The sequence below is a fragment of the Aplidium turbinatum genome, chromosome 7 (assembly GCF_918807975.1).
Source record: "Aplidium turbinatum chromosome 7, kaAplTurb1.1, whole genome shotgun sequence".
Taxonomy (NCBI): Eukaryota; Metazoa; Chordata; class Ascidiacea; order Aplousobranchia; family Polyclinidae; genus Aplidium; species Aplidium turbinatum.
This window is the reverse complement of record NC_137478.1, coordinates 24,980,508-24,992,811: the sequence shown is the minus strand read 5'-3', so window position 1 is coordinate 24,992,811 and position 12,304 is coordinate 24,980,508. Positions and strand designations below refer to the sequence as shown.

Here is a 12,304-nt window from a genome sequence, read left to right as displayed (position 1 = left end):
AGACATACAAAACAATTGATGAAAGAGTATGACATTGTAATGCTCATGAAAAACACAACGTCGTCAAGACATTATATATTGCGTTAAATTCTTCAACAAAAGTGTTTGTCAGTCTAGGTTTCACAAAAACAATTTACAACTACGATGTTTAGTTGCTTTCAAATTACAGTGTATCACAAGTACTGAATTTGCTATAGGCTAAAGCTAAAACTTTCTTATCAAAACGATTTGAGGTAACACCAAAATAGAGTTCAATAAGAATGACATGACTGTGTGATTGAGTGGAAGACAGTGGCGTAGCCAGGAAGGGGGGGGGGTTGACAGCCGGCAGGCGAAGCCCGATGGCGTGTTTGCCAAAGACAACACCCACCGACGGGGACCTGGGGGGCTTCCCCCAGAACATTTTGAAAAATTTTTTGAATTTGGTGCATTCTGAGAGCATTTTCAACAAAAATGTTGGTATGAATATTCCTATATAATGATGATTTCCGGTGGCATAGCAAAAGGATAAGATCATGTTTTCTTTGGCATTTTTCGGTAATAAAGAGTAAGTCTCTATGTTTTCTTGTTGCTAATTCCTGACTGAGATATATGAATGTTTGGCATTGGCAAAACTCGCTCTTTTAATGCAGTTTCGTTAAAAATTAGACAAACTTTGTTGTAAAAGACATAGAGACTGAAAGCATCATTTTCAATATCGTGACGTCACATGCGTGCCAAAATGCGTGGGGGGTTGAAACCCCCAAACATCTCATCCCTTGGGTCCGCCACTGGTGGAAGATATATGCCTAATACTTTAGCATCAATCAGAATATGAGTGTGGAGTCTTAGTAAATTGCAACATGGAAAATGGCCAAGTCTTAAATTATGCATCTTAAAACCTATGAGACCTTGGTATGAAACAATGGGATGGCAAAAAATGAACAACTGATTCAATGACTACAGTACATTGTCATTCCGTTTTTTATTGTTTTGCTGTCTGTTTTGTGACATAGTACTAACAAAGCATATTTATATATTGTACCGAGTAAACAATTGTGCACTATGTTTTATTAGAACTCAGAGCCCATCAAAATAAAACGATTTAACTATTGATGTACTTTCTGTTATATAAGAGCAGATAGACTAGGGCTACTTTGGTATGTAGTCTACAAGTTCCTGGAATGACAACCCCCCTATTGTAACCCAGACCATAGCTTTATCCTACACCTCTGAAACTTGCAACACCTTAAAAAAAATTCTTTGTCAATTTAGGTTACATTGCAAAAGAGAAAATACAATACAGGCTAGGCTATAGTTAAACTTCTTTTAGCACTGTTAGTAACATTACAAAAACATAATCTGTTACTACAGCCAAATACAAACCCACTTTATCAACCATGCAGGTGCCAGGTGGTGTTCTTCTATCACTATGGTAAGGTTATCTTTCTCATATCTGCATCATAGGTTTAGCTCTGAACGGAAGAGTCGCCAATTTCTAACTAAAATAGCCAATCAAATCTTGAAAGACATTGCCACATAAAAATAAGACCAAGATAAATACATACAGTAATTGATTCTGGTCATTTGAACGATTATCAAATAATAATTTTCTCTCAGATAGATTGTCTATGTGCCATGACATGGCCAGAGCTTCGATTATTTCTACACGTTTTCTTATAAATCTTTTAAAGAATCATTGATAAAAACAGTCAGGCGATAATAACCATCGAACAATTGCTTTGTTGACACTTGCCGGTCCTATCATCCGGATTCCGGAAGAAACGAAGCATATCGACCAATAAAATTGTTCGACGTAAGGACACGTGGATAAACTGTATCATCTGTACTTACTTAAGCGTAACCTATGATATTCATCAAACCGTAACCAATTTTCCGCCAAGTTCGACAAGGTCGAATGTTAAATATATAGGCCCACATGTGATCATATCAGTGGCGTATCCTGGTCGGTCGAGCAAGGAAAGCAATAAAACTTATGGAAGTTTAAAGAGTGCCGAAGGTACGCGTATTCTAGGGGGTCCTGGGGCATGACCCCCTGAAATATTTCTATGAAATTTATTAGCAGATAAACAGCTATTCACTTATTAAAGGTAGTTCTTACACAGCCAGGAACGGGCAAAAACTGCGGCTACAGTTAGAAAACACCAAAACTCAGCTACACAAAAATTCAGCTAAAATGCTCAGCTACAGCTAGCCTACCTACTGCTGTAGTATAGTAGCTTAAGTCAGCATTCATTTCAGTCAAGTCTAGACCTCACATATCCTGTCATATGCCAAATTCTATCCAGCCAGGATAATTACAGTGTAAAGCTAACATTAGGCTCAAACTTTTCCTTACGAGGCCGATCCCTGACAACGACTTTAATTGATTTTCTCATTACGTAGCCTACCGGTAGGCTACAATACATTGAGAATACCCAAAAGTTAGAGTAAGCGATTGAAAATTTGCTTGATTAGACTAGGCTAGTTAAAAGAAACCTAAATCGCGTAAACTTTGCGCTGCTTTTTCTCTTTGTTTCTCACTTGTTTCTTCGTAGCCTAGCCTATAGCCTACGGTAGCAAAAACGAGAGCAAGGTTGCGCTACAAATCTCTGCTTCCGTAAGCTTCCAACTTTTCTTAAAATTAAAACCGAGCTGAAATCATACGGGGACATAAGATAGCTGTTTTAATTCGTATTCAGGTAAAGAAATTACGAAATCGTTTAAGGCTAGGCTACTGAAAAATATCACCTATTTTTTTCAATTTTGACAGGGGAAGCAATGCTTCCCTTGCTTCCATTGAGGACATGGCCCTGGGTCATATACAAAACGACAACGACCAGAGCGGCTTCCGCTCTGACTATAGATTACAGCCAAAAAAAGCTAGCCACAAATTAAAGCATGAAAATTCAGTTTTTGCGCTAATTGTTATTCCTTAGGATTAGGTTACTCTCATAGCTGCATAGGCTATGAATAGATTTTTATACTTAACTTGCTTCTTTTTCAAAGGAAGCTATATAAAACATGTGTTAGCCTATTTCAACATTTTACAATTGCTAAAATTGAAAACGCTTAATAAGTTAAGAAGAGTTTTTAATCAAAACACTTTTACAATTTTGATAGAGAGGTGATTTTTTTAATCATAGACAAATAACAACCACACGTCATTTAACATAATAACATAAAATAAATGCCGTGTGGTTGTTAGGTTTTATTTGTCTATAAGTTTAATTGAAAATAATAGTAGACTAAAACTCTCCATCAGTTCTCTTGTAAAATGCTGTTTGTGCGTCAGTGAAGATTAGGTCATAGTCTATCTTAGAAGCGCAAAAAAGCGGTTGCGTGTGCTATACCTTCGTGGCGAAATTCTCACCCTTCAAGTTGACTTAGAAACCAAAGTAACAAGTAGGCTAAGGCAATAAATAGATGTTGTTAGCTGGCTCAAACAAGCTCATAGAGGTTTGTTTTGGTTGGTTGGTTTTGAATCTTCATCTTCGGACTGACAAAGCCTGTGATAGGGTATTGCGGGTAGTTTCGCATAAATAACTTAAAGAGCAGGAGAGGCTTTTGACGCAGGGATGTTTACCGAGATTGTCAAAGTAAAATTTTCTGATTGTTGTTGAAGTGTAAGTTGTTGCCTGTGAATTATTCCATCCAATAGGTACCGCTAAATGAGGAGCAATCCTGAAATGCGTTGCTCAAGCGGAAACTTCGAGAGCTAAACCAACGCGGCGTGATCTTGAGTGGGGCGCTTAACCACTGAGCTAACGAGGTGGACTAACGTTGTGATGGGTGGACATTACATAAACTCAACTAAACAATAAAAATGTCTATAACTGATTCTGATTGTAGCCTATGCTTCACTAGCAAGAAGAAGCATATTTTGTCAAACGCTCGGTAATTGGAGCTGCATCCGTGTTTTGAAGCCTTGCTGAATGAACAAAACCACAGAAACTAACTGTCTTCAGCGAATATATTTGCTTTCTCTGTAAAAAGTATAGGCGTATTTTCTAATAAATCGAGCAGCAATTCACAGTTTAACATGATTGGATTCAATAGGCTATAGGCTACACCTACACCATGATATTTTCTGGAGCTGAATTGGAATGGTTTAGTATTTGCGTAGGCTGTAAACCAGAATACAGTGAGAGTGAACAAAATCAGATTCCATTCATCTCTGATATCAATACTGTTTATAGGCTAAATCACAAGCAAGAATACGTAGTAAACGATAAATGTTAGGCCTATCATTTATTATCCTAAACTTGATTTGATGATATTATTGAAGCAGATAGGCTACTAATTGTAGCAGCTTACTCCACACGAATAAAGTAAGTAGACCAAGAATTAATTGTGACAGCTTGTGGTAAACTAACTGTTTCCTGTTAAACAGCTGACACTCCCGTCAGATAAAATTGTTTTCAGTTGCCATATGCCAGAAGGAGCAGACTTATTCGGTTGTTTCATGACATGACTTTTTAGCCTTGACGTTTGAAGATTAAACGCAGGTCGTTTATTTCCTATTTGCCTTTCTACGAAACAGAAGCAAAATGGTGATAAGATCAAAACGACCCCCCCTTGTCGATAGGGTAAACTAAATCGTTTGTATCCGGTGTCGCCTACTGTACGTTCAAAAGCCAATAAATTATCTTCCTAAAACTATACAACTCACTTTCTTTGGCTGTTTAACACAATCATGCTAGTTTGCACGACTGTAAAAATCTCACATCAATTTAATGTTATTCATGGTAATTTTTTTAGTAATATTCTTGCAACATCTTCCTTGATAGCAAGGTCCAATAAGGATTGAACTTGTAGTTTGCTTAACGAATGATTGTGATCTGCATATTTGTGATACGAGACAGTTTTTACAACTTTGTATCCCATCTTTGTAGCCAGGATGTAAGGAAGCTCATAGCTGCACATCGCCATCAATCCCAAAAGTTGTTGTTTTTTCGCAAAATCCAAAGATAGTTTCATCAGCTCAGTTGCAACGCCACACTGAGAAGCAGACGGATCCACACAAATTGCTATATGCCGCATGCATCTTTCGGTGTTCAACAAATTATCCATTTCATCTTCCACAAAATGCATAAACTGTAAAAGAAAAATCATATAAATTGTCAATGGTTTCTAAGTATGATAATCTTCAAAATTTTAGAGAACATGACTGATTGCTAAATTGATATTTCAATTAAGGATCATCTGTAAAGGTAAAATAACTACAAATCGACGCTTATGTAAAATCATATCTTAGGCTATTAGCCTATTTTTCTTGTTAGTAATTTCTCGAAGGCAGATATTCGACTTCAAATCAGTAAGCTGTCTTTAAAATTCAGATGGGTTATGCTGTCTATCACTTATGTTTAAACCACTACACAAATTTGAGTTTCGTTTACCTTGACATTATTTGTTGCTCGAAAACTGTAAACCTACAAATATTTTCTTATTGAAATCCCCTGATCAGAAACAATAAAAACTTGGCTATAGTAGACTACATAGACTACATACTCACTAAACAAAGAAACAGTGTAGCCCAAACTTTTTTCTAAAAAATCTGTGTTGTTTTAATGCTTCGTATCACACAGAAGGCAAAATATCATTTAAATCAAAAATCCGTAGAGTAAGTTATTGTTAGCGATGCAGACAATAGTGGACAGTGAAACTCTTACTTAACTCGATTTGCTTCGTTTAACGAAATAACTTGTCCAATAATTTTTTTTCGTTATAACCCGCGCCCAACGTTGAACTAGGGCTCTCACCATTCGGTAATGCAGCCAACGGTCAATATAATTATCGGATCAAATTAAATTTATTGAAAGGGATGTGCTTCAGCAGATTAATGTCTGGAAGCAGAGCCACTTGATAATGATAAATATTTCGATTACGGTACTTAGTTCTCACTTTATTATTATAAGGCCTAAAACTGTAGAAATTAACTTCATCATTTGTTAAATTGTATTATTAATTTGCCAACAAAATATTGTGTACAAGTAGGCTACAATTATAAGAAAAAAGAAAATAACTTCACAACAATTTGAAAAGGTTATTTTCGGATTAAAAAGTGTTAATTTTGGCACATCTGTCTATCAAGTCTTAAGTTATCACTCACTCAACAATCAGCACGGTAAAGACCTAACCATTCGCTATCAATTTCAAAGTGTGAAACTTTGAGACAATATCCCGGTTGGCAAAAGTCAATGTTTTAACGTTGATTCAACGTTTAACGACGTCTACCTGTTGGTTTGTAAAAATTAAATTTCCTTATTAAATGGGAAACATCTTAGGCTACATAGCCTACAGGGTAAGGGATCTCTTCTAAATCCCTGACTATGGAAAAACTTCTTACTTACTTTCGCAAATGCATTACTCTCCGGGCCAAAATTTATCCGCAATTCTTCTGGGTTGCGCAAACCTATGGAGTTCACTCGCAAGCCGCACATTTTTTCGGTGGTGTTATTCACAGCAAAAAATGAGGCAGTGTGATTGAGTGATTCCTGAAAATCAGTGATGTACAAAACTAGCAACGGCATAAGAATGTAGGCTAATCTAATTACAGCTTATTGTAAGCATACACAGTACACACACAAAACCAACATTTTGTACAATAGGCTATTCCATTGTTTTAATCACTTCTAAAAGTTGGGTTTTTTCGTTGCAAGAAAATTGTAGGCCTACATGTTTCACAATAAACTTTTTTCCCTTTCAAACGTCGATCAGAAATGCAATGTCACAGCTTTCAAATATATAAAAAAAAAATTCAATTGGCATTTTTTTTTAAAACTTTAGTTTATTATTGCACGTTTCCTAACAAATTGAAAGCTTAAAATATTCACATCTTTATAGTTAACTGCAATTTTTACAGGGTGAGATATTCTGAGAGTTAAATGCTTTAATTACAAACACTATTTTTTCCATTTTGTTGAAACACTGATACACCCCGTATCCGAAGCATATGTTTAAGCTAGTGTGTAGCCTACTAAAGCGTTGTTACTTACGTCAATGTTGTACGCCACATACTTTTTGGCATTTTGAGGAGTTACTCCAAATGCTTTCATGAGTGGCTCTCTTACGACAAACAAATTAAGCATGAAATTGATCATTTCTTCACGATTGCTGATAGCGCAAGGGTGGTAAGAAATTGTAGTCTTTTTTGCATTAGGCAATACTGGTTTTGTCATCAACGGGTAGGCCATGTGCTGCTGTTGAGACTGCACATCCGCAGTGTTTTCGAAAGAAGCTTGCAAGGAAGATTTAGAACGACAAACCATCTCGCAGAATGATGAACAATAAGGAAGATATTTCTGGCTGCACTGAAAACTTATTTTGACGGATGATGAGGGTGCAAAGACACCTTGAAAGATAGCAGAAAAACTTCTTAAGCACCACATGACAACACTGAATGTCGGTTTTTGATAGAAACAGCTAATAAACTATACTCTAAAACGTGACAAGCCTGCCTTAATTGCTTCCAAACTTCAGAATGGGGTATCAATCTTTGTCATTCTTTTATATATCTTTTATTTATGAGACTGAAATTGCAACTTGTTACTGAAAACCCTGCTTTTTTTTCTCGATAGCCTATCTACTTGACCTTTGCTTGCAGTAAAATGGTAAACTAATAACTAAACTTATATGTATTTTTTCTGAAGCGATGATAAAAATTATTGCCCGGAAACCATACCAGCGCAAATTAAACATACAGTATGTGATAAATGTACATACAATTCATTCGGCTGAGCAAAGAAACAAAAGGAGTAGTGTTGACACATCCTGCAATGTGAGTGACTTAACGCACGTCCACACTTGCGGTATTGTATTACATCTTCAATCCACATTCCAATAAGTACACATGTTAATACAATCACGCAATTTATAGGAAGGCAATACACACGATTACAAAAAATATTGTGTGCAAACCTAACCATTATATTTAGGTATTTTCCGATGTCCTTTGATGTATTTTTAGGTATTTCAAATAGCCTATTGTACGTACAACTTATAAGCTAGATATAGCCTAAGTTATTTTTGATTACATTTAAGTTAGGCTATAAGTGAATTTCGGTTACGTTTTGCTGATGACATAGGGAACGTTCAAATATTACGTAACGCCTTCGAGGGGGAGGGGGGGGTTTATGCAAAGCGTTACGTTAGCGTCACATCGGGGGGAGAGGGGGTTCAAGCAAAACGTTACGTAATGCTTTCGAGTACGGAATGGTAGTTTTTTGTGCTGAATTCGTAGTAAAAAAGCGTTACATGGGGGAGGGGCGGATTGAAAAAAGCGTTACGTTGGCGTTACATGGGGGAGGGGGGGGGTCAAAAATTCGGAAAAAAAAGCGTTACGTAATATTTGAACGTTCCCATAGCCTAATTCTTATGACATAATCTGAAAAGCCAAAACAGCTACATAGAAGGCTAAAAGAACTTAACAAGGAAAGCCAAAAATGCTGGTATTTAAATGAACGTAGACAAAGAAAAAGTTATGTTCCTGCATTGGCAGAGACAGGTAGGGAGGCCTAGCTAGTAATATTGCAATTGATGAAGTAACAATCATAAGAGTTGATCGATATAGTTTACAATCAACTCCAGCACAAAAACGAAATAACAAGTAGAATAGCCTATTGCTTGGTTAGCAAGTTCAATATTTAAATCAAAAATTCCATTGTCGCAAAAAACAAGTCTATGACCATTGCATCCTTCCAACTGTTAAGCTACATATGGTACTTAAATTTGGAAACTTGCGAAAAAGTTAACTCTTCAAGATCAATGCAAAGAGCACATGAACCTATTATGATGGGTTGAATATTATGGCGAGACTAAAAACTGCTGAATGGATTTGAAGTCAAACAAAATTACGGTTTTTGTAATAACTAATAATAATAAACAACTATAGTCCGCCCCGATAGCTCAATTGGTTAGCGCGTCACTTCTGGAACGAAGAAACTTCAAGATTAAGCGGCGCTGGTTCGACTCTCGGGGTGTGCGCTTGAGCAACGCACGTTAAGGACTGCTCTCCATTCAGCGGCATCTGATGGATGGAATAGTTCCCCGGCAACAAGACTTCAACAATCGGAAACTTCACTCTGTCAATCTCGGTGACCAGGCCTGCGTCAGTGATCCGAAGCCTCTACAAGTATGCGAAACTGCCAGGGTTAAGCTCTGCAAGAAGCTTTCCCAGTCCGAGGATAAAGATTCAAGCAATCAAGCAAGCAATCAATCAACTAAAATGGTCAAGGGCGGTCAAAATGAGATGAAGAACAAGATTGGCAAAGAATTGTAAGCAACTAAATACAAAAACACACGATCTACTGGATTGGTAAGAAAAGAGGAAGGCCTTCGCTCAGCACTGGGCTACCTCAGGATGAAAAATAATGATGATGATATTTTTAATCGTATCGTCTTTTATCTGCATATCACGGCCTACTAGAACACGGCCAAATATGTTGCTATTTGGGAAAATTTCTAAGAGTCTTAATTGTTACAATCATAACCATGACAAATTTGTCATTTTCCCACTTACAGAAGTAAGTAAAATAAGCAATATTTGCATCTAGACATATTTTTGGCTTGTTTTGCTGAAAATTAGATGTTAAGCACAATTTATGCAATAATAATGTAAAATATGTGAGACTTTCCAACTGCATCCTGGAGGTAGTCTCGTCATACAATCAAGGAAATTAATATGCTCAAACGGTAATCTGCAAAACTGGTCCGATTGAAACAGCTGTCAACCCTGGCAATGCCAGACATGAAAGATAGAAAACTTTTATTTCGTCTGTTGCGAGAATAGTAGGGTGCAATATTATAAACAATACGAAAAAATAGCACTATAACAAACTTGTTCTCACTTCTCACAACAGACAGAAAGTAGCGAAAGACTATAACATAGGGCAGTTTTCCTTGCAAATCAACTGACTTCAGTCATGTGACGCAGCACGTGATATTTTGGTTAGCCACTGAAACATGACAATTCCCCATAAGATACCGCCAACCCATCAAAACATATGTTTAAGCGACTATAACGTCGAATTGTGATCCCTCTAGCATTTAGCCAGGGATTGGATTCTACTTTGAACTTTGTTAGAAAATACAGAAAAGAAGAGTTATTATCGACAGAGATGGAATCGAACCCACATCATCGAAATGTATTCCTAAGCCGGAACTCACTAGACCACGGTAGTAACGGCGGTACGTTCACTAACTTTACCTTCTATCAGAAGTGTTTGTGCTTTTCTTTATCTATTTTACCTGTACTTTTCTGATTCCTGTAACTTCTGTTTGGTCCAATGATTCGTTATCATACCAAAAATTTTATTTTTAAGTGCCTATAGGCTACCGATATTCTGAGCGTTCTTCTAGATATTAGAAAGATTTTCAATACAAAGTAAATTAAGTAGCCTATAAATAAAAGTAGGTCTATATACAGATACATAAAACCAAGCAACCACACGGTATTTAGCCTAACATAGGCTAATACATCAAACTGAACATAAAAACTATAAACTACGAAGATTTTCGGCCATACACATGATACACAATACACATATGTTGGCCCTTTTCAAGTAACGAAAAATAACTGATTATATCTAGGCATTGAAAATAAATAACTGATCTATACAATGAATTGAAAAACGAAATGCTTATAAGAATGAAACGACAATAGCAAGGGAGAAAGGCACATCACATGGAGGTTTAATTCCGTTAGGCAAAAACGCATTGGTTGCTTGGTTTTATCTGTCTAGGGTTGAAGAAAGTCACCTCTTTACCAAAATTGTAAAATAAAAGTATCTCCATCAGCAGCGTGGTCTAAAGGGGTTAGGGCAAGGAAATAGTTATTTCGATGACGTGTGTTCGATTCCCATCCTCTGTCAATGCTCTTTTTTTCTTTTTTAACTGAATTGAGTGAAAAAAGGATCTTATTGACTGCAATCAGTTGAGTTCATAGGGGAAGTTGTCCCACCTTTCTTAGTAGATCGCGCCGCGGCGCAATGGTGGCAGCCATGGGCTATATCCAGGGGGGTGAGGAGGTACCCCCACTTATTGAAGTGGGGGTGTGGCCAATGCAAAGTCACCCCCCCACTCATTTGGCTTTGAAAAGTTTTTGTGATATTTTATTGATCAAATTTGGAAAAAAAATATTTCGGCTGTTATCACTTTTTTGATTTGGTAACCCTGAACTACGAGACAAACTTTTACATTGTGGAGTTTTAACTTAGTTGAATGCTGACCCAATAATACCATTTCGGATACATACTTTGTGAAACCATTTGGAAACCCTGTGCACGTATATCAGGGGTGGGGAACCCGTGGGCCGAATGCGGCCCGAGTGACTGTTCCATGTTGTCCGCGTCAAAATTTTTTCACCAAAAATATATTGAAACAACAGCTCAAAAAGGAGTAGGCTCTGCATTCTCGGTATATTGCGAATGGTTTTCCCAGTAAACATTTTTCCTTGGCCCAACGTTGGCTGACGGTTGTTCGGGTTGGCTGAGGGTAGTGTAGTTTTGCCAACTTTGCCAACTTTTGAAATATTTTAATTGAAGATACCTTCGTAGAATTGTTTAAGTTTGCTTCATGGTATTCCCTTTACAATTGTAATGGGACAACGAAAATGCAAAAAAACTTAGAATTAGGAAGTCGTTTTTTCCAATGTTGGTGTGCAGTTGTACAGAACGTTGGGCCAACGTCATTATTTGCGGGCGAACTACGGTAACCCCTCAATTTCTTTACGTTATTGCTATAAATAAAAAAAAACTTTAATGTTTTTCTAAATCATGCATCACTATGAGGATCACTAATTGAAAAAAAACATATTGAAAATTGAAAAAAAACTATTGAAAAAAAATTTTTTTAAAAATTGAAAAAAAACTATTGTGAAAAAAAACACTAATTCGCAAATTTAGCTGCAGTTTTTCAAGTTTGTTAGCAGCAGCTAGTTTTTTTAGTGTTCTACTATGGCTCTATATAACTATACTTTGCCTTCTTAAAATTGATCAGGGCTGTAGTTTCATCTCGCAATTTTTACGTGCTCCGTTCATTTTTGTTTTCGAAGTTTTCATTTTTATTTTTGAAAAAAAATATGACAACACAGAGCTGAATAATTGGACAACAGTTTCCTGTACCATGTGTTCGTAGGCAAGCATTTTAACCATAGACATCTTATAACAACTAGACAGCGCTTCTCGCATCTCGATTGAAGAAATTAAAAAAAGGCGTTCGCCATTATAGTGTCTCAAATTTGCGTGAAAGCTGCGCTGTTACAGCCAACCCATATAAAAAAATCTGTCATTTTTACACTGATTCAACGTCTGCAGACGTTTGTTAA

The 12,304-nt window shown here is 36.7% G+C and overlaps 1 protein-coding gene across 1 annotated transcript; it reads right to left on the bottom strand.

Moving 5' to 3' along the window:
- Window positions 1-3,940: 3,940 nt before the first annotated feature.
- On the bottom strand, window positions 3,941-7,585 carry LOC145774639 (uncharacterized). The gene is made up of 3 exons (XM_082585929.1): window positions 6,978-7,585; window positions 6,333-6,476; window positions 3,941-5,076 (listed from the first exon to the last, which is right to left on the bottom strand). Exons 1-3 carry the CDS (start codon window positions 7,368-7,370, stop codon window positions 4,723-4,725), a joined length of 891 nt encoding a protein of 296 aa, XP_082442055.1. The 5' UTR covers window positions 7,371-7,585; the 3' UTR covers window positions 3,941-4,722.
- Between the last annotated feature and the right edge of the window lie 4,719 nt (window positions 7,586-12,304).